Consider the following 23,844-nt stretch of genomic DNA (forward strand, 5'->3'; position numbering starts at 1 on the left):
TGGAGGCAACTGAGAGCTACTGAGAAGGACAACCCTTAGAGCTTCAGAGGGGAGAACATACCAGTTCACTGTGTGTACATAATAATTTATGGAACCCAGTACCTACAAAGAGTTCAAGATGAAAAATACAAACTACACAACTATTTAAGTGAATTGGTAACTAAGCCATACTCTGCAACTGAGGAAAATTGAGGTATTTTGGGAAACATTTACTATTAGGTCCGCGGTCAAAGGAATGAGACTGATACAAAGCGAAGGTGAAGCAAAGCTTTATTTCTCGCCAGGCACTGAGAGTCAAACTGCCGACCGTTTGGGGCCGCCTCTTACAGAGAAGGCGACCCCTCCCTGCCTTACAGACTAACTTTTATAGAGCAAAGGCCATGTGGTTGAGCCTGGCCACACATAGGTGGCCAATGAGATTGTAACACACAGAGAAAGCTGCATAGGCTAGGTTCCACACGAGTGTCCAATTGAATTACAATTCACCCCATAGTAGCTGTTTGAACTAGCCTATCACCTTGGTCAGAAATGGCACCCAAAAGGTGCCTAAAAGGTGGGGCCCACACTCCTTAGTAGCTTGGGAGACAGTATGCGCGCCCCACTGATTGGATGTCTCCACCGGGTGCGACTCATCCCTGCATTAGGGCTGTTATCTCCACCTGACCTGACCTGCCCTTGTATTTGGGCTCTGTTATCAGGGACTGGTTGACCAGATTTTACTGGTTTCCCTGGTTTCCCGGACTTGCTTTTAAGTAAGCCCCCTGGGGGGTGGGGGGTAGGGTCAGTTTAAGTTTTACTGCATAAACAACAAAATGGCTGTTCAACAGAGGTGGAGCCGCTCTGGCTGAATAGGCCCTTACATTTACCATTGATACAAGGTAGAACTCTTTGAATTAACCGTTACACATGGAACTGAACTAAATGAATCATGGCAATTTTTATTGAATACTATGATGTACTAAAATATATGCTTACTCTATAGGTTTGATTTTTATAGTGAGGATTCTAAAAGTAGTTGGATCACAGAGGATAATACTGAGGATAATATTGGCTGCATATTGTTTAAGCTTGAAAATATAGGTTGTAAATTAATTGATTCCTAGAGCTCAACTATCACTACTAAGTTCTGATGGACATACAGCTGTATTAAATGTTTTATTACTAAAGAATATATAATACTTAAATTTGGCTGCTGAAATACCAGCTGTATTATAGAAAGTAATTGACTGAGATGATAGATGGATTGATATTTGTGAATGCCAAAGCAGACACTAAAGAATGACACCTTTGGATGTTATTTAGTAATTAATAGCTAATGGAAAAAAAGCTCTGGATTAATGCTACTTTTTGGTATATGAGTGTTAAAATGTTTATATATTAGCTCTTCTAAGCCTCTAAAATTTATATTTAAAACTTTTTTCAGTCTACTTTTTTTCTCAAGTGTCTTTTTTACATGATGAACTTAACCTCTAGTGGCATATTTTCAGGGTCCAGAATACTCACCATTACATGATGTAGTTGCATATTTTTTAAGTTAAAATGGTATTTACATTTTAAAGCCAACTTTCAAAAGCTAGATTGCTTGCCAAATAGAGAAAACAGATCCTGAAGCTTTCAAAAGGTTTCGTTTTTGTTTTTGTTTTTGTTTTAAACAGGATTATACAGGTAGTTTTAATCTGGAATAAATGATTAGCTTTATTAATTCAAGGGTGTTTTAGTTTTACCACAGTTAACTTGAAACTTGGGATTTTTAAGCCCAAGGGGAATGTTCTGTAACCCTCTTTTAAATTCTGAGTCCAACTTGCTTGCATATTTTCAAAGTAGTGTGTTTAAATATGACTTTACATATATTTTATCTTTATATGCTATTGTTGGCTTAATTTTGGGGGGGAGCTATGGAAGTCATATATGTGAACTTGGGAATTTTAGAAACATAGAAAAGAGCACAAAAGTTGCTGTAATTCCACTGCCCATAAACAGACACTATTAAAAATTTGGCCCATTGCTTTTTGATCATTTGATCACAGATGCATGCAGGCGTGCACACCACATGTGCATAAGCACACACATACAGTTTTAAATAGTTATAAAAAAGAATTATACATTTCTTTGCACTTAGTGTTATCTTATCTTTCCTACCACTATTTATTCTTATAAAACATGTGTTTCGAAGGGTGGGCAGTTCTAGATTATATTAGTTTATTAGGTAGGGTTGTCTAGCAAAAACAGAACCAACGGGATGTGTGTGCATATATGTATGTGTATGTACTTGTGTGTGTGGAGAGTTTGAGAGTGAGAGAAATTGAGATGGGAGTTGAGGATTTATTTTAAGGAGTTGGTTCACATGATTGTGGAGGCATGGCAAGTCAAAAATCTGCAGGTTAAGTTAGCAGGCTGGGGACCCAGGGAAGAGTAACAGTTTGAGTCAGGAGGCGGTCTGGTACAGAATTCTTTCTTGCTGGAGGAGCTTAGTCTTTTTCTGTTTAAGCCTTCAGGTGATCAGATGTGGCTCACTCGCATTATGGAGAGTAATTTGTTTATATAAAGTCTTCTGATTTAAATAATCTCATTGAAAAATACCTTCACAGAACATCTAGACTAATGTTTGAGCCAACTATCTGGGTACTCTGGCTATGCTAGTTTGATACATGCACTTGATCGTAACCATCGGTATACTATAATTTTGAGTTCTGTTTCTGTGATTGGGAAAGGAAAGCTTTTCTGGGTTTTAAGAATTGTAATAATACATGTAATTAAACACTCTTGTATATAAAACTTCATTTAATAAATGTAATAAATGAATGCTCTGAAGCTTTATATATAAAACAAAGCCCCTACTTTCATGAAGCTTATATTCTATGAGAAAAGAGAGTAACAACACCCGTTAGTTAACAAAAATGGGTCAAATATTCATAAATGCTGTGCAGAGAAATAAAGCAAGAAAAGGACAGGGAGAGGAGTAGATAGAGCACAGAGTACTCTTTTATATAAGGTGGTTAAAAGAAGCCCCTTAAATTTCTGTGTAAGTAGAGACTAATTGAACAAAGCAGAAAATGTTGCAGGTGTCTGGGTACAAGGCATTCTGGGTAGGGGAAAGAACATCTGCACAGACCCTAAAGTGAAAACATGCCTAGCTGATTGGAGAACACAGAATGGCCAGTACTGTCTTCAGAGCAGATGGCGTGCTGGCACTGGAGTGTTGTTACCAGTAGTGAGCTGACAGGGCAGGAGGCTGTGGTCAGAAAGAGGGAGGCTAGTGCAGTCTAATAATCAGAGTCTGGGGATGGGTGGATGAAGTGGGGATAGGAGGAAAACTCTGTATCTCTGTGTTTCTCATTATTATCTCTACCTCCCCACATTGTGACTGTATGTTTTTAGTACTTGTGTGCCCGCCCATTCTACAGCAGCGTTCAGTTTTGTCTTCAGATCCCTAAAGGCTGTGATGAACTGGAAGAGGAAACTGAAGAGTAGTTAACTGCTTATCTTTGTCATATCCCTAGGATTCCCCATTCCGTGGAAGGGCCTTCTAGCTATCTATCAAATACTGTTTTGGAGTCCCATGTCCAGGATATTCTCCTCAAGTGAACATGAGAGGAACTGTTCCTTTTTTCATGTTTACAGCCTGTACTTTTGCTGGGGACTATGAATATTTAGTTCTTGAATTCTCAGTTTTTCAATTAAAAAATAGTATGACACCTTTTAGAGGCATATTCTTTGAATATTTTAGTGTTGTGGCATCCATATATGGTTTTTTGAGGTTTGAGGACTCCGTGATCTTAAATTTATTCCTAAGAAGGTTGGGTTTATATAGAGAAAGTTTTTTTTCTTGTGACTTGGAATAGGCTGTAAATTTCAGGATGCAGCTGAGAGTTGCAGATTCTAACATCTGCTGTCATCAGAAGGTATTTCATGATCTCTCCCAGCAGTTGAGGCCAAATTTCTGAACACTACTTTTTCCAAATATATTTGCTGAATAATGGGTTTGGTTCTTCTTGGAACTTATAAAGTTACCTCATGGAATGGAAAAAGAAGTTTTTGCCAGCAATTGGAACATATACTTGACTCTGTAACTATATTCAGCCAAACCATGTTCAGATGTTTGTACATGATGTGCTAATCATGTGCCCATTCTGTTGGGGAGTGGTTTTGGTTAGTAATATTAGCATGCTGTATGCCTGAGCAAGGCAGACATTTCACTTTGCATTGAAGCCCTAAATTACTGGGTTAAAAAAAAATTGTTGAGTTGATATATTTGATATATTGGCTACTTATTTTTTCTGGTTGTCCTGGTCCTTACATTTTATTAGTATCTTAGTTTTATTAGCATCTTTTAGTATTTCACTTTTCATTACGTGAAGACTACTTTATGAAAATTTTAGCTTATTCACATTTGATTTGTATTTCAGTTTTTGTTGTACATTGACTATGAAATCTCTTAAATAATTTTAAAAATTTCAATATGAATTTCAGGAAACAGTTATAAAAAGTCCCATTAATACTTTATTATAAAAATGTCAAAATTCCAAAAACTCTGATCTTTGTTAGGAACCAAAGTGTTTATATCTTCTCAGTCAACTCATATATGCTATATTCAATAATTACAGATGAATTAACTGCCATTTTATCAAAAAAATTTTCCACTATTTTCTTATCTCACATTCCCTTATTTTATGGCTTCTCATAGTCTTTTGTTTTGTTTAGAAAACAGCAAGGCTCGAAGTAATGAGTTTGCTGAAAAGAATGGACTTCCGAAATATGAGTACGTCTTACACCCAAGAACTACAGGCTTTACTTTTGTGGTAGAACGTCTAAGAGAAGGTAAGCACCTGTCTCAGAAGGCTATGTTTTTATGTTAAGTGGCAATAATTGTTAAACTTTGTATGTAGCCCTTCAAAATTTTAAAAAGTATGGCTTTTTTCTCAAGATAGAAGATACTTTGTTCTTATACGAAGTTGACCCCATGAGCTAAAATGTCTTATTATGTATTCTTTAGAAATGTCAGAGATAGCCTTAAAATATTTTTCTCCTCTCAGAATAGACAGAGATAGACTATCATTCCATTTTTAAATTTTTCTCAAAGCACCAAAACTTTCTCGAAAGTATCTTAATACTATGCTGTTGTTCTGTATAGCTTAAAAAGTATTTTTGAATTTTTATTCCACTTACTCCAACAAATGATTCTGGTTAGTAGGAAGGCAAATACTACCTCTGTTTTCTAGTTAAGCAGAGCTGGCATCCAGGGAGGTTAGTAAATTTCTGTAGATGAGGGACAGAACGGCATTCTTCCGCTCCCAGTTTGTAGCTCATACTGCTACACACACTTCCTCAAGAGCAGTGTCTGTTGACAGGCATGTCAGGATGAGGTGGTGCTATTGATGGTATCACATCCATTTAAACCTGTACATTTTCATATTTTTTAGGTAAAAGTATACATCTTATTTGTATGTTTATATATTGCTTCATACATACGTTGAGACAAAAAACATATATGAATATATATGGAAAAGGAACTATCCAGAAACATGCTGAAGTGTTACTGATTTTGTAAGAACGATTTAAAGCCCAGAGTCACCTAGTGCAAGAAAAATCTTTTTTTTTTTTTTTTACGTGTTTGTGCTCTCCACTCTGATTTCTACCAAGCTATACTATACTGTATGCTGATGACATTTATGACAAATTGTCACCCTCCTCTGATAACTGCTACATTGTCATAAAAAAAAAGTTGCACTTCCTTACGTAAGAAAAGCTGTAAAGTTCTTGGGTCTTTCTCTAAGTAGCATTAGTGTTGTTCCTTTAGGGTTTAATATACTTTAAGATACAAAGTACAACCTCAATGAACTGGGCCAGGCTGAAACACCTTTACAACTAAGTACCCATGATTTACAAAAAATATATAGTCAATCCAAAATTGCATTGCTAGAGTAAACGGAAAACGTTACCCCTATTAGTGTGGCTTGCTCTTGAAATTCTGTGGTCATAACCAGTATGAAATGGACATGTGGGCTTGATGGTCTTATTGCCTGTGAATACTGAGTGTCCATCTATCCAGTGAAGCCCCTGAAGAACATAGTTCTTCTTGCCTGTGGGATGGGTCAGGGAGGCACTGAGACATTGAAGGGGTGTATTTTGTTGTTGTTGTTGTTTTTTAATGTGGTACCACTTAACTGTGGCATCCAGCTTAGGCTCACCCTTCTTGTTCAACAATATGTTTTATATTTTCTCACTAATCTGATAGCTTATAGTATTTAATGATTTCTTTAAAGGTATTTCTGACATCATGGAACACATTCATCTACTAGATTTCTCTGTAAACACAAGCATGCTATTGGAACACATCTTTTACTAATAAAGATCTTCCTAAATGTAGGCAGGATACTGGATTATCTTATCGTGGATAAGGATGTATCTATAGACCTCTCTGTTCTAAAATCTGGAAGATATTTTAGAAGCAAGTTGATTTATAACTTCGGGGAATGTGTGTTACTTAGTCATCATCACTCAAAATAGTCAACAACCACAGTGTGTAATTTTTCCTGCTAGAGCTGGCAGCTCTTTCCACCCCCACCCCCACCCCACTGATTCCACACCCCCCCATATCAGTAAAAAAAGAGAACCACAGTTAGATGATTCTATTTACTTCAGTTAGAAAAGTAGAATATATTATACACTATAATAAAGAAATAGGATTATTATGATTATAATAGTAGTAACAGCTAACATTTATTGAGCCTTTACTAAATACCAGGCATTGTGCTAAGTATTTTATATGCATAAGGTCAATTAATCCTGACAAGAACCATGCATGGTAGTTATTGTTACTAATAATGAACTTGTAGGGTAAAACTGAAGCAGAAACTGAGGTGAGGAAGCTTGTCAGAGTTACTGGAATCTGGTTCATCTGATTGAATATCCCGTGCTCTTTCTACTCTAACTTGGTGCCTCTTGTATTTGTAGTATGATTTTAGTTAACAATCTCCAAATCATAAAGCATTTTTGTAACAATAGTAAACTGGTTGGTTTTCCTCAAAAAAGAGCTTTAAAAAGGGGGGGAAAAAAAGGAGCTAAGTGGCCAGATCGTGGAGGGATGGTGGTCCCAAAGGAGGAGGTTATGGTTCTGCCCAAGATTAGGGTATCAGGCACACCTAAGGAGGCATCAGGTGGAGAGTCAAGGTCAGCTCCACTCCCTGGGAGCGGGGGCTGGTGTCAAGTGAACATATAAAGTGTCATCAAGGGTCAGAGGTGAAGAGGACCTTAGAAACTATTGCGTCCAGAGTACCATTCCTAGAAAAGAAACTGAAGCCTCAGAAAGGACCAAACCCAACTTTCTGACCTTTAGGTCCCTGAGATCTGCTTTAGATACTCAAGTTATAGGAAAAAGAAGCTGTTAAAACAAATGACCCTTGTAAATAAATTATTCCAGTGGAATCCTAAAGACCATATATTGAAATGATTTATCATAAAGTAACATCTTCACTGCTCACGCATACGACTCAAGTCAGTGTTTCTGACATCTGTTTGCCAGTCAGCACTAATGGGCTCATGAGAAGTTTAAGACATCAAGAAGCTAAGGATGAAGTCTTACCAGGAAGGACCCAGTAAATGAAAATGCAAAATGAAAGTAGCTTCTGTGCCTCTGTTCAGAATATATTTCCCTGAGATTAAGAACATTTAGAAAACCCACACTTTTCCTGAAACAGTGCACCCATTATATAACATTATACAGATGTGTCATTTCTGTGGTAGTAACTGCAAGAAATTTATCCCGAGTACCTTAAATTTCACCATTAATGTACTTGCTTTATACTTATATTAGATCATAACCTTCGTAAGGGTATGGAATGTTCTGCACATAGTGACCCAATCAGTATGAGTTGAATTAAATATTTTCTTTTATTTGAAAAAATAAGACAAGCATAGTGTCCTAGCATGTTCCCCTTAGCGTATATTACACTGATAGATCAAGGTCACAGATGATTTCAGGTGCTTCTAACTTTTCAGTATGATTATGTAAGGTTTTTCAGTACTAGATTAGCCAAACCCAAAAGGAATTTCTTTTCCTTTTTTTTTTTTTTTATTAAAGATTTTATTTATTTGAGTGACGAGTGAGTGAGAGAGACAACACAAGGCAGGGGGAGACGCAGAGGGAAGAAGCAGACTCCTTGCTGAGCTGGAATCCCGGTATAGGGCTCGATCCCAGGACCCTGGCATTATGACCTGAGCAGATGCTTAACCACTGAGCCACCCAGGTGCCTCACAAAAGGAATTTTCTAACTTAGAGGAAAAAAGGCTTTTATATGAAAGTTTTTTTTTTAATTGACAGCTATAATAAATTTATCACATAATTTTAAACTTTTGTAATTCATTCTCACCAAAAATTAGTTATGTCATCATCATCTCTGGTTCTTCATCATTTTAAATGATAGCTTTACTCTTCTTTGATTTTAAATAAAGATTTGGTTCCACCATTGCTTGATATTGTTAAATGTTTTATAAGCAATCACTGAGCTGTAACCATGCAATAATTACTTTCATCATTAGGCAGCACAGATGTGTACATTTGAAACAACGAAGTTAGGTTGAAGTGGTTAGGGGTGAGAATAAAACACCTCATATTTGTTTGAGGGTATGTCTTGTTTAAAATATGAGCTTGCCTACAAGAAGTTTATAGTCTTCATGGGTAGATAAGAATACACATGGAAAAATCCAAAACAAAATGGGACTGTACAATACAATGACATGCTAAATTTTATATATAAATGTTTTACTGAATAATTATAGGAGGATTCACTAAAGAGATATCAGGCAGTGTTGAAACACTTCACTTCTTTAAGAAGCTCCATCTCCCTTGGATGTTGAAGACTATGTGTGATTTGGATAAGCAGAAACAATGATGGCTGAGGGCAGGGTAGGAAGAGTACAAGAGAGGGCATGATCTTTGGGGCAGTAGGAGGCTGAGCAGTAAACAGGCACAATGAATGCGATCGAGCTGAAGACGTGTACTGTAGAATAACAGACAATAATTAAGAAGGCTCTTTGGAGCCATTGTTGAAAAACTTACCTTCTACCCCCAAATAATCATCTCTTTAATCATACATTTCTAGCTGATATCATTTCAGGCAAATCATCTCATATGTTAAGGCTCTGAAACATCATATCGATAAACTTAAGTTTTGGGATTTTTAATTCCAAGTAAAATAATCCATATGTTAACTTCTTTTTAAAATATTTTACTTACTTATTAGAGAGAGAGAGAAAACATGAGTGGGGGGAGGGGCAGGGGAGAGAGAGAAGCAGACTCCCTGCTGAATAGGGATCCCGCTGTGGGGCTTGATTCCAGAACCCTGAGATCATGACCTGAGCCAAAAGCAGACGCTTAACTGACTGAGCCACCTAGGCACCCCTAAAATAATCCATATTTTAATCTGTGTTTAGCTCATATGCCCAAAGTCTGAATATAAAAGATGCTTTCTTTCTACTAATCTAGGGGATACAGGGCTAGTCCCTAAGGACAAAATAAACTCCCACTAGGTAGTTTTGATCAGCGTATCTGACCAAACTCTTCAGTCTGTATTCAGGGAGAGAGAATTGTTCACTGGACCCCTGGATTACCTATAGTATCTGGTAGTCCTGTGTTCGGCTCTCTCATTTTGGTCTACAGTAGTTCTCATTTGCTCCAAAAAAGTTGGCCATTGCCTAGACAGTAAAAGCAGTATACCGTAGATAGCTCAGTCTTCAGTGTTTTCGGACAATTTTAATTTCTTTGACTTTTGGCTTAGTGCATGAGTAAGCATGACTTGCCCGTAGGAAATGTTCTAGTGAGGGACCAAAGAGGGCCAGCGCAAGCCGCCCCTCCCCGTGGCTGACACTGCCATCATCCTCGTTGATGAGCCTCCCCCAGGACTGCATTTCAGTGACCTTCCTAACAACTGGCGTATTTTAGGAGGCCAGGAAGAAAGGCAGACAGACAGACTATTGAAATATTGGGTGCATTAAATGCCATGCACTCTGACTTTTTCATGTGACTTTTTATTGCTGAAAACTATGAAAAAGGATAAGACCTTTCCCTTACGTTAAAAAAAAATGTAATTATAAAGTAGCTCTCTGACATTTGCTAGAATGTTTTCTGAAACCTTTTCTGTTTCCCCAAATTTGCAAATATCTCTGTAGCAGAGCAGTTGACCCTCTTTTGAGATTGTTTTACAGAGAACAAAGCTTTTATCTATTTACAGTGATGAATAGAACACAACAAACCTAAATTATACTGATCAGTAGGAAAGCACACGGATCAACTAAGGGACTTGGTCCCACACATCACGAAGCAGAAAGGATTTAAGTTTGTCTCAGCAAAATTATATCTGACTTCATGTCAAAGACCTTTGGAACCTCTCAGGTCAAATCTCTGAATGTCGTGATATGCCTTTAGATCTTTAATTGCATTTCTTTGGTTTTCTTTATTCATTTTAATTCTTTCATAGCAAAAAAATCCAAGCTGCTCATTTAGGATAGATCTTGGCATTGTGTTAATGAAAAAAAGTCTTGGTAGCTTTAATAAGAAGTGATGGAAGCCCTATGCTCTGTACATAAAAACCACCATCTAACCAGTACCTATCACATGCCAGACGCTGTGTCATTCACGTGCTTCTCTACCCTGCCCATGCAGTGCTAACACCCAGGGAGCTGATTAGAACACAGATGCTTAGGTCTGGGCTGAGACCTGCTGCATGAATCACAGTTTGAAAGTAGGGTCCTGAGCTCTTAGCCACCCCACTAGTCACTGTCCTACAGACCCCTTCATTTTTATGACTGCACTAGGCAATGCTTTGCCCCATGCCAGCCCTGAGGAGACAGACATATTTTAGCAACTTGCCCAGGGTCACGTGGCTGCTGAGTGCTGCATGGTTTCAGCTCCGCTCTCTTTGATGCCAAAGCCCATGTTCTTCCCACTGTGTAGTAAGTTAACAGTTTTTCTATGCCAAGTGCTTCAAAAATGTAATCTTTATGGTTTTTTTTTCTTTTTCTTTTCCCTTTCCAAGACTTCTCCCTGGTATCCTTGGCTTATACTGTGCATTTTGTTTAAACAGAAAAATATATCAAGGGTTTCCTTTTTAAAGTAAAGCACGTCCTTTATTTTTCTGGCTCCTATATTTACTGGCCCCCCTCCATTTCTGTAGTCCTTAAAGCAAAACAAAGAAACATAACACTCATACTGTCTGTCCTTTAAAATTGTGGTTCTGTTTTTTTCTTTCTTGCCACCAAGTCTCCAAAAAAAAAAAAAAAAATAGCCAAATGACCTGATTTTTCTCATCCTATAAAAATGGGATATTTATCATAAAAACAATATATTTTTAATTAAAGATTAGGAAATTAATTATAAAGCAGAAAAAGGTACCCATAGTCTGGTCAGTTACTTCTCAGAAATACTGGTGCATACTTTTTGATAAACTCTTCTTGTGTTTTTCCACATGTATTCATATATGGTAAACAAAATTAAATCATCATATATTTTGTTTTAGAAATTTTTTTAACTTATGTTAATGTTTTCTCATTATCCTTGAATAATTTTTATGTTAATATATTCATGTTATCAGATAGAAGGACCACTATTTATTAAACTAGTCCTCTGTTGTTCAAAGTTAAAACTGCTTCTAATTTACCACCCGTATAAATAATACCAAAGTATGCATAAATCTCTGTAATTCTTCCCTTGGGATATATTTCCAAGTCTAATGACTGAGTCAAAGAGTATATATATTTTTTAAGGTTTTAAAAATTTTATTCTTATTCTGTCCTATTTTATTTGGCCACCAAATTCTATTAATGTTGGTCATTAGAGAGACACGGCAGTGGTCATTAGAGAGACATCCCCCCCTTCCTGTGTTTTCACGGTGGCCTGAATGGATGGGCTCCCACTACTTCTCCTTTTTACTTCCTGGCTTTCTGACTGGTCGGCCTCTGGTTTCTTCTTTGCTAAGCCATACTGCATTCAGCTCTCAGTCAGTGTTCATAATGTACCACTCTAACGAAACTGTGTATGTGTTTAATTATTCGGTAAATGGTTTTTTGGGGACATATGTTGTTTGGCCTGCTGAGATACGAAGACACAGCCCTTTCCTGTTTAAGGTTTAGAAAAGAATCATAATGCAGTGTCATAAGAGATATGAATACAAAGCATCTTGAGGACATATAGAAAGGTTAGTTTGTCTTTACCTAAAGGGACACTGAAGAGGTGGCATATGAACTGAGAATTAAAGAATAATTGGCATTTTCCAGGGAGGAAAGTCATTTAAACATTTGCAGCACTTCCATATTCCTTGATCAGAACTTTCTATAATATGGTTCCAATCTACTTTCAAAATTTTACCACTCAGAACCCCCTTCATGCCATGTGAGCCAGCCTATTTGAATTAATTGACTATTCTTGACTGTGCCTTAATGCCTTCTGAATTTTGTCTTTGGTTAAGTCTGTCCAGGTTAAAATCTGTAGTGCTTTTGCTCTTTTCTTTAACTGCTGAATACTGTTCTTCCTTTAACGATTTTCTTCTCAGAGTCCATTCCTATTTTCCCTAGTTGGCAGTCAGTCTGAACTGAGTATCTTTCTTTTTCCTCTCTAATAGGGCTCAACAGAAAGGACCTTTTACTAATATCTGCTCTAATACATTTTACTTCTTAATTTGTTAAAAGGACAGCAGTGGTCATGTCACCTAGACCATTAGGGCAAATATTTTATTTCTAAATCCACCGAATACCTTTCTGTCTCTATCTTGCGACCCCTCTTAGTGACCGCTGATACTGTTGTTCTTGTTGAAATACTCTTCCCCTCTGGGCTTCTCATTTTTTTCTCCTGCATCTCTGGCCACTTCTCAAGACTCTCCTGCAGGTTCCTCCTACTTCTGTGTCCATTCAGTATCTGTGTTCTTCATAAGGCTCTCTTGGGTTCCTTTGTTCTCTCATTGCACACATTCTCCCAGGCCATGTCACTCAGGTTGGTGGCTTAAATGATTAAACATAGGCTCATGGCTCCTGAGTTTTCTGTTCATAAAGCCCTTCCTTTGTGCAGAGCCATACGTGTGACCTTTGTCACTTTGGAGGTGCTACAGGCACTTCATCTTCAGTGTTGAAAATTGAACTTGTCATTTTCCCCTAAACAGCTTTTCCTCCTGTACGCCCCACAGCACATAATGCTGGTGGTGTTATGAAGATAATAGTAATAATGGCTAAGATGGAGTACTTACATACCAGGAGTGTTCTGAGTGCTTCACGTGAACTCAGTCATTTAATTCTTAGAGGAGGTTTTATTATCATCTTCGTTTCATGCATAAGGAAGCCCAGATAAGAGAAGTTCAGTAACAGTCCAGGGTTTCCACCTGTGAAATGGCAGAGCTGGGGAGCCTTTGCCTTCACCAGTACGCATCATTGACTCACTTACTCCAGTTACAGTCTGGGGGTCATTCTTGGACCAGCCCCCTTTTCTCGCAGACAGTGAAATCCCAACCAGTGCCTTTGGGTTCTGTCTCTTCTTTGTCTCTCAAGTTCACTCTTTTCCTTCTCACTGCCATCATATCTCCCCTGAATTCTCATACAGTGGCTCAGCAGGGCTTCCTAGTTCTGGGCTTGCCTTAACCAGGCCTTTTTCCACATTGAACTGGAACTTCAGGCCTTTTTCTGAGTGAGGGAGGCAGCACGCTAAGTGAGGTGTTCTGGCTCTGGAGTCCAAAGACCTGCTTAGAATCCTGGCATCACCCGAATGAGCAGTGTGTCCCTCAGTGACCCTTAGTTTCATCCTCTGTAAAATGGAACAACAACAGTGCTTACTTTATAGGACTCTTACAAGGATTCAGTGCAGTGTATAAAGCACTTAGCATAGTACCCAGAAAAGAGGAAGCACTCAGTAAATGTTATAGTGCAGATCTCATTGTGTCAGCTTCTGGCTGAAACTTGTCTGGGGTTTAACAATGCTGCAGGGTTAAACTTACTTTCTTTTAACGGGGTCTACCAGACCTTCATGACCTGACCCATGCTTACCCCTTCTGGCCTCTCTCTTATCTCCTTTGTCCTCCTTTTTGTCCTTGCTTTCCTGAACTGCTTCCCACTCCCGGAGTGCGCAGTGCTCCAAAACCTTCCCTATGAGGGCACAGCCCTTCCTACTAGCCTGTAGGTCTCAGCATAGGTTAGCAGTTCATTCAGGAAGCCTTTCCAGCTGTCTTAGACATTTGTGTTCCTCCAGATGAGTATGTGCCCTGCATAAAAGTTTTTACTACTGTCTTACTCTTGTTTGTCTCCTTCATCTGTTAACTTTCAGTTTCCTGACCTTTAGAATCCAGTCTGTCTCATTCGCCATTTTGATCCCCAGGCTTCAGCATAGGCCTAGCATATAATCCTCTTTAAGTTTTTTGAACGCATTAGCTAACTGGCTGATGTACTTTTATACCCTGCTATGTTCCCATGAAGACTGAAAGTGCACAATGTAAGTATGTATGCTACAATGACAGCAGCACCACAGTATTAGAGAACTAAAGGGTAAATAAGGGTGTGATGTGAGGTTGGTATACAAAATATAGTGTCCTAAGGTTAATCTACAAAATACACAAGATTCTATGTTCCTATCGAATAAGGGTCCATAAATTGGCTCTGAGCTTTCTGGCATCTTCTCTAGAGGGAAACTGAACGGTATCATTGACAAGATCCATAAGATTAGAGCAGATCACCTGCTCATAAAAAGTATGACCATTTCCGAAGGACTTGGGTGAAGGAATCTCCTGGGGTTCCTCACAGAGGACATTGTGCCCCGTTGTGACCAGTGCCCTTACAGCATCTTTATGCTAAGTGTCCCACGTAGCCTCAGGGCATCCATCCACATTGGCTGAGAGGAGAATGAGAAAGAGCACTTCAGAGAAGGCAGTCTCGGAAGAGGCCAGAGCATCAGGCTGCGTAGGATTTAGAGTGTCTCAGCGCTAAATGTTGGGAGAGACTGCACGTCTCCTACCAATTCTCCATTAATGGGATTTCACTCACTGACATTCAGGGGAGAGTTAGTTCACACGGGGTTTGAGAGCTCTTCCTAAAGCCTCTGTTCTACAGGTACCTTGTAGTTCAAGTTGACGTGTGGGGCCAGGGACTTTGACTAGTAGGATTCTCTTAGGGACACTGAGGAACTTATTGAGTGACGCCTCCCATGAGAAGTGAAGGCAACCTCACCTGTGAACTGAGGCGGGCCAGTGTGTTTCTTACAAGACAGTTAGGATTTTTGTGAAACAAAAACTATTGCCCAAAGCTCAGTCCCTGCCTGTCTGGCCTTTCTGGACTTGTTTCTTGCTGTGTGACTCCTTGCCCTCTCTTCTGTCCTGCCATGTGGAGTATACTTTCTTCATGCTGTTCTTTTCCTAAACTGTCCCAGTCACCTGGGTATCTCCTGCTGATCCTTCAAAATGGTTCAGATGACTTGTCAGCTTCACAGTCCCCTGACTTCTCCAGGTTCTTGAGGTTCCCTCTTCTTACTCTCATTTATACATTTGTCTTAATCACTTCTTTCATTCTCTTCTATAATCAGGTGTTTTGTCAGTATTTCTCTCCATTGGACACTGAGCTCCTTTAGGGTAGATAGCAGTCTCATTTATTTTTCTGTTTGAGCCCCTACTTTGCAGTCATGAATATTACAGGTACTCCGTAAATTTATGGTTTGTACAAATTTTTGTAGATGACCTGTTTTCAGCCTCTTACACATGCTGTGCATTGCATATGCTTATCTGTGCACATCTGATTAGTAATGCCCCTCCCACCTTCAGTCTAGTGATCACTCAGCAGATCCTGAGTCACACGGACCCTTTCATTGCAAAGGAGAGATTCATGACAGTGCTTGAGGGTGTGCAGGCAGGTGTACAGTCGATAATAAATGCTGTCTTAAGATGGTTTTCTTTTTTTAATTACCAAAGAACAAAAGTAAGGCTGATTTCTTGGTTATTAATTGTTATTGTTCTTTTTAGATAATCTATGCTTTTATAAGGGGCATAACAGGAACATGTTATTTTTAACTGAACAAGGTCTTGGCATTTGATCGTGTAAGAATCAGTATGGAATTGGATTCTTAAGGAGGGTTTTCCCTAGTTTGTTAGTATTTCTCTCCTCCGTGAGTTTCAGATTCTGAGATGGTGCTAAGGAGACAGTCACTGCAGCCTAGGGCCTTCTGTACTGCTTCACGTTTAAGTAGGAGGAAAATCTTGCTTTGGGACTATCTGCTGTTTCTCTAACACCAGTCAGCTCTGATGAATTCCTGCTAGTGAAGGTAGGCCAGGGTGGTAATGAGAGCATGTCTAATGGCACCATTAATATTCTTGAAATACATACTCCAGTATTGGTTAGATTATCATTTTCTTAGGTGAGTGAAAATGATATATATTGTGTATTTTACTCATTCGAAAGGTTTGTCTTTACCTAAGTATTGATGCTCTGTTACAATGTTTATATTGTTTTCTTAAGAGTAACATGCCGAAAAATGCTGATAACTGTGACACTTACAAAATATTTTTATTTTAAAATTCACCATGGTGGAAGATGCCGTGTAAGTAAAATTTGTGGACTTGCCTTTGAGTGAGAACTTTCTGCATACTGTACCCTGATTGCAAAGAATATTGTTACATACATTAAGACGTTCTGTCGATTTTCCCTCTGAAGGCAGAAGTGAGAGACACAGAGCAACCTTAGAGGACACAGTAGTAGTTCTGTCCATCACCAGGTGGCATTACACACTACATTGTCATGTCCTTATCATGTTGAACTAAAACAAGTCAGAAGAATTGTGGTGCAAATGCAATATGTATGTAACAATATGCTTTAGTTTCCTGTTCGTGTGAAAATCAGATTTATTCTCCTAGAAGTTCAGTTGTCAGCCTGAATCTAAACACTCTGGATCCTTGAATCCAGAAATTCATTTCAACAGGCACTTACGACTGCCTTTTGGTTTTATGTGGTATGTAATTTCTTTGTGGATGTGTTATCTTTCTTTTTTGGGTTTGTCCAAAAAAGCTTTACCTTGTTTCTCCTTTATTCTGGGCATGTGTCCATTGCATTATTTATAAAAGGTTGTACCTTTTCTCTTTTAGCTTTATAGATTTTTTTCTTCCTTATTGAAAGTATTTTCTGGGGTGCCTGGGTGGCTCATTCTTTAAGCATCTGCCTTCGGCTCAGGTTATGATCTGGGGGTCCTGGGACTGAGCCGCACATTGGCCTCCCTGCTTGGCTGGAAGTCTGCTTCTCCCTCTCCCGCTCCCCCTGCTTGTGTTCCCTCTCTCTGTGTTTCTGTCAAATAAATGAATAAAATCTTAAAAATATATATATTTTCTGTGGCTTTTTCCATTTGCTAGGACCTTTTCTTATTTTTTAAAAAATACTTTGATGTTTGAGAAATGCAAAGGTATTGTTTTTTTTTTAAATTTTTTAAATTATTTTCAGTGTACCAGAATTTATTGTTTATGTACCACACCCAGTGCTCCATCATACCTACCACCAGGCTCACCCAGCCTCCTACCCCCCCCCCGCCCCTTCAAAACCCTCAGATTATTTTTCAGAATAGTCTCTCATGGTTCATCTCCCCCTCCAATTTCCCCCAACTCTCTTCTCCTCTCCATCTCCCCATATCCTCCGTGTTATCTCTTATGCTCCACAATAAGTGAAACCATATGATAATTGACTCTCTCTGCTTGACTTATTTCACTCAGCATAATCTCTTCCAGTCCCGTCAATGTTGATATAAAAGTTGGGTATTCATCCTTTCTGATGGAGGCATAATACTCCATAGTGTATATGGACCACATCTTCCTTATCCATTCGTCCTTTGAAGGGCATCTTGGTTCTTTTCATAGTTTGGCGACCGGGGCCATTGCTGCTATGAACATCGGGGTACAGATGGCCCTTCTTTTCACTACATCTGTATCTTTGGGGTAAATACCCAGTAGTGCAATAGCAGGGTCATAGGGAAGCTCTATTTTTAATTTTTTTTTAATTTTTTATAAACATATAATGTATTATTAGCCCCAGGGGTACAGGTCTGTGAATCACCAGGTTTACACACTTCACAGCACTCACCATAGTACATACCCTCCCCAATGTCCATAACCCCACCACCCTCTCCCGACCCCCTTACCCCCAGCAACCTTCAGTTTGTTTTGTGAGATTAAGAGTCTCTTATGCTTTGTCTCCCTCCCGACCCCATCTTGTTTCATTTACTCTTTTCCTATCCCTCAAAGCCCCCACGTTGCATCTCCACTTCCTCATATCAGGGAGATCATATGATAGTTGTCTTTCTCTGATTGATTTAGAGAAACACAAAGGTATTGTTAAAACAACAGTGTGTGTGTGTGCTGTGCAGTTGCAGACCAAGTTCATGCATCATCATCTTTTAAAAAATAGATTCTGATAAAAAATCAGCCCCATAGGAACATGGAACCTAAATACAGCAATTGTTTATGTAGTAATATTGAAAAATATCTGGACAGCCTTCTGAATGAATCATTTTCTCCCCCTCATCTGCATACAATATTTTTATATGTGATATAAATTTTACTTATGTATAACATCATTGTATATATTTCATAATATAGACACCCTGTACTTATCATCCATTTGCTCCAAACACCCAAATTCACTTTGCCATAAAATCTGGACTGAGCAAAACAAGTCCTGGTGTAGTTAAAAAAAAATTTTTTTTTTTAAGATTTTCTCTCTTTATTTGAGAGTGGTACACAGAGATAGCAACAGAGTGCACAAGCAGGGAGGAGAAGGAGAAGCAGGCTCCTCCCCTGAGCAGGGGGCTGATGCTACTACCTGGCTCCCTCCCAGGACAGTGGGGTCATGACCTGAACCAAAGGCAGATGCTGGACCCATGGAGCCACCCAGGTGCTCCCTCCTGGTGCAGTTATCATGAGATTGCTCTTCTGCACCGCAGGAAGGGGTAGATGAAAGTACGTTAGGAACTTTCTAAAATTAAGTTGCTTTCTCCTAACACAGTTATGTAGGAGAGGAAAGCATGTGTGTCCTCAATGGCTTTCATTCCCTCTGCATAAGACACGTGACCACATAATGGAAATTCCAAGTATTCTCCTACTTGGTAAGATTATTGTCATAGAGAATCTGTTAGAGCATGCACCTACACTCCACGTGCCCATTTTAGTGTACTTATTTTATGATAATAACTTCATGCAAATACTTTCCATCATGGCTTAGTCATCTTTTTCATAGGAAATGATAATTGAAAGAGAAACTAGAGTATCCACTGACTTAACATTTATTTCTCTCTCTCTTTTTTTTAAAATAAAGTAGCTCTTCCAATTACAGTCTTATCTGAATGTAATAAACTAGCCGTAATCCATGATATGCTAGATTCTTTTCATGCTAATATTTTAAAATAGCTGTCTTAAATCTTTGGACAGCAAGCGTCCTGTTAGTGCATTTTTTTGTCATCATTGTTCTCTCATTCGTGTTAAAGGCCTGTTGTAGGGACTAAAATGCTTCTCCAGCACATATTTCAGTACTGTTAAGTAAACATCTGTCTCTGAGTCCTTATTTATTCTAAATAACTCACCTTTGATACTGTGAGGGTGTTTACAGTTTCTCAGATAATAACGTGAGACATTTGTGTTGAGGGTTGTTTTATTTGTGGGTTAATAGCTGCTTTCTTTGAAGTGATAGATATATCACCCAAAACTGTTCATTCTTTGGATTAATTCTGCACTATATAAATGTAGTCTGAAAGTAGTTTGGGGTTTCAAGTGGGAAATTTTTTTTTGAAATCCTGTATTCATAGTTTATGGTTTGTATTTCCCATTTCCTCACAGCTTGAAAATGGCCTTTAGCAGAAGATCAGATAAGTAAAACACAGCCTCCACTGCCAACGGCAGGTATTAGGGGATATGTGTGCATAGGCCTTGAAGGGAAGGCATGTTATTACCCAAACAGAAAGTGTGCTCTAGCCAAACATGAACTTTAGCAGTGACCTTCTTAGAGGTCAAGGCACAAGGGGCCTCCCCACACCTTACTCATTGTGGGTGAAGTTCGTGCTGATTTACAATGGTCATGAATTAATTTGTAGTAGAAGTGTTAGACAGTGCCTGTTTTAGCCATAGTTATCATTGCTCCTGGGCAGCAGATCCGAGTTCCTCAACCAGATAAAGAGCACTTCTCAAAGCTGGACAACCAGCTACCCTATTTTTGCAGACTGCTCTTAGATGTCATTATTATAGAAGGTCTACGACTTGGCCATACTGTGCTTCTTCTCAGGAGCGGAACTTCACAGTGTTTATGGGAGTACCTGGAAGTTATTTTGCACGTTATTTTCTGTGTCCTAAGACATACTTGCTTTCCTCAAGGACATAATTTTAATAAGTACACTGTGTTCATCATAGAACCAGATGAGGTTTCCAAATAGTTTACCAATTAATTTTTGTTAAAGAAATTATTAATAAACTTTCTTATCAGTAAAAATGTAATTAATATATTGATCTCAAGATTAGTTTCCCTAGTAATTCAGGTAGACTGTAGCCACCACTTATGTTACTGAATCAGTCATGACAAAGGCTTCTATTTTAAGAGATTAGGAATGGACTGGTTTTTGTTTAGACTTGACAGACTAATAGAGTTCAAGCAAAGAGAAACATAAAAAGTTTGTCCTGTAATGTACTGTTATTAAAAGTGTTTGTATTTAAATATTCTAAACAAAGTGTCCTTTTTTGTTAAGTGTATGTAACCTGAATCTTAGGTAAGGCCTGTGTTTTATATTTAATAGTATGTGATCAATGCATGCTGGTGATAGCATAGGTAGGAGTAAAAAATTATGAGCATATCCCTATGCTCCCATTTGGAAAGTCAGTGTACAAGTACCACAGAAACAATGTATGAGCATAGAGTAGAGAAGGGTTGTAGTGAGCTGGCAGAATAAGGGGGAGAGTTTTGAATTAGATCTTGAGGAATAGTAGGATTTGATTTGGTGAAGAACAGTCAATGTTGGAGATCCAGCAGTGGAGACTGGTCTGACTGGAGACGAGAGTTCATCTAAGTGGTAAGATCTGATGTTAGAAAGGTTGTCTTAGTTGTCATGAAGCCTCACTTTTAACAGAATAGAAACTAAAGGGAATCAGAACTAGTGGGAGTTTCAAAGTAGTATTTATGACTTTATAAATACTTGGGAGCTGGAGAGTAAATGGTTCTCTTCTCAGTATTCTAAAAGAATTGATTATCTTGGAAAGCAGTTTGTTACTTATTCTCAGTAAAGTAAGATCTGATGGCATTGTCATCGTCATAGTCATCCCAAAGAGTCCTATTTTGAGCTTTCTGCATTAATTATGTGCAGTTTAAAGGAAGACTCAGTAAAAGTAATTGCATCTCATGTTCTTTTTTTTTTTTCCCCATCTCTTTTGATCCATGAGTGAGGTATTTACAGGCGGTATGATGGCATATAGTAGGAAAAAAGTATGACTCATCCTAATTACAAAGCTGTTTCCTAGGAATCATTGGACAAATGTCTTATTTTTGTCTTTACAAATGGTTTTGAGACTTTAAAAAACATCTCGGCCTTTCTGTCTGTAGTGGTAAATGGACATAATTTTATATTTGCAAATATTGATTTACCTAAATAAGTCTTTTTCAGCAGTAATTGGCCTTTTTAGCAAGGTCAGATGCTCATGGACTTTGAGTCATTCTCTGAGACATCTGCAACTTCTCTGAAATTTGAGATGCCGATAGACTCTTTATTTGCAGACTCTGTGAAGAACCTTTGGGTGCAACAACTAGGTGGTGTGTGTTGACTTTAGTGAGAGTAGTTTCTCAGTAATGAGGGTTCCAGAAGCCAGATTTGAGTGGAGTGAAGGTGGATATAAGTAAAGACAGCAAGTTTCCAGTAGATAGGTGACTCCTACCAGGAGTTCACTGCTAAAGGAAAGGGCAGAGCAGGAGTCGTCACAAGAAGGGGAAAGCTGCATCAAGGATGCCAGGAAAATATTTTCAGAGGTGGGGAAAATTCAGTAGAGGAAAAGCGGAATGTAAAATGGATTCATCATGGAGCAGATTTTCTCAGAAATCACAAGTAGTAGTGACAGTAGTATTGGAAATCACAAGACCGTAGCACTGGACATCACCAGTACAAGCAAAGGAAAGGGGATTCCTCATCTGCTAAGGCAGGAGAGGCTTATTTTGGTTTAGGGAATAGGTGGCAAGACAGGGAGTCACGCTCTTGACAGATGAGAGTTTATGGAATTTGAGGGGGATGTTTGGGTATGTAGGACACAGAGGTGATTGATGAGAGTCTGGAATAGTTGCTGTGGAAAATGAGAAAAGGAAGCTGATAAAAACAACTGAAAGCGGTGCTGAGCTCTCTGACCTCAGGCTACAGGCCCCATCCGCCTTCCCTTAAGCTCCATCTGAAGCCATGACTCACATTGTCTGTCCTGGCCTCACACCTCCCTACTGCCTGCAACACTTCTGTCTCTTCTGCCTCTGATCAGATCTACCTGTTAAATCCAGCCCAGACAGATCATTTCTGGATCTCTTCAGCTGGAAGACCAATCCCTCCAGGCTTCTACAACATTTGAACCACTCTTAAGAATCACATAATTTAAAAAAAAAAAAAAGAATCACATAATTTGCAAATATGTCTTAGGTCTTAGGTTCTTTGGAATAAGAATCATGGGTTTGTCAGCCTGCCATGTGCGCCTCCTTCCCTCCCCGTCTCTGTCACCCTTTCTCTCTCTCCCTTCCAGTGCTACTGTACTGTTCAGTAAATACCCAATGACTAAATTAAGGCAGATCCACTACAGCCAAATTGTATAAGAGAATGGTGGTGTTCTATAGAAAGGTAGTTTGTCAGAATTCTTTACCAGGCTAATCAACTTGGAGAACGCTAATTTCTTGAGATAGTTAATATCCCTTTCACACTAACAGCGAAGTGTGTTGTATTTGTAGGTGATCCTTCTAACGTGGTGACTTGAGTTATTTAGTGTTTAGATTATTTTTATTCTCCTGTATTATCTCTAATGTGTCCACCACTGATCATTATGTAGCTTTTACCTTGCCTTTTCTATTGGTAATGATGCTAATGCCATAATATACCATCCATCCAAAGATTAGGCTTCCTTTTTAAATTCCTTTTTAGTTTCTCACTCAGTGATTTACTGTACTATGCTGAAGGAACTTGGTGTACCAACTTGAGCATTTTACAGGGTTTGGCTAGGAGAGGGACAGTCACCCTAAAAACAATAAAGGGGCAGCAATTACAGAAAATGGCAACGTTAGAGCAAAGGATGATGGAGCATGTCTGAGAATTCCTGCATTTATTAAGCCTTGGTTCCCAGTGGTGGGCACTCATAACATTTTCATAAATTGAAGCACATTGTTATTATCACATAAAGGTCATCCTCTTTTATATTACTGCAGCAATTTTAATAATTCAGTTCTTTGTATTCTGCTAACCATTTTTCCTGCCCTATAACCCAGTTCATTTTATTTTATGCTTTTATTAACTATTTGGTGTTTTTATCTAAAGTGTCAGCCCATACAAATTTAAGATATAACTAAGTTAGTCAACGGATATAATTCACAATTTTTGCTTATTAACTAGAAGGACATTATTGTGGCCTGTTAGAATAAAGCTCAGTATAGTTGACCCTTGAACAGCACAGGGGTTAAGGTGCCACTGTCCCCCCACCCTGCCCTCACTCCCCTTTCATACTAAAAAAGAAAAAAAAAATTCATATATAACTTTGACTTCTGAAAAACTTAACTATCTGATTGTCACTGGAAGCCTTACTAATAACATACACAGTCAATTAATGTGTTTTGTATGTCACATATATACTATATTCT

The 23,844-nt window shown here is 38.6% G+C and overlaps 1 protein-coding gene across 2 annotated transcripts in view; it reads left to right on the plus strand.

Moving 5' to 3' along the window:
* Positions 1-23,844, plus strand: part of LCLAT1 (lysocardiolipin acyltransferase 1) — a 179,940-nt gene that overhangs the window by 103,729 nt on the left and 52,367 nt on the right. For both annotated transcript variants that reach the window (XM_059405379.1, XM_059405380.1), the window contains exon 5: positions 4,702-4,818. In XM_059405379.1, coding sequence (XP_059261362.1) covers positions 4,702-4,818 — 117 coding nt within the window. The remainder of the gene's footprint in view (positions 1-4,701; positions 4,819-23,844) is intronic.

The sequence above is a fragment of the Mustela nigripes genome, chromosome 7, assembly GCF_022355385.1.
Source record: "Mustela nigripes isolate SB6536 chromosome 7, MUSNIG.SB6536, whole genome shotgun sequence".
NCBI lineage: Eukaryota > Metazoa > Chordata > Mammalia > Carnivora > Mustelidae > Mustela > Mustela nigripes.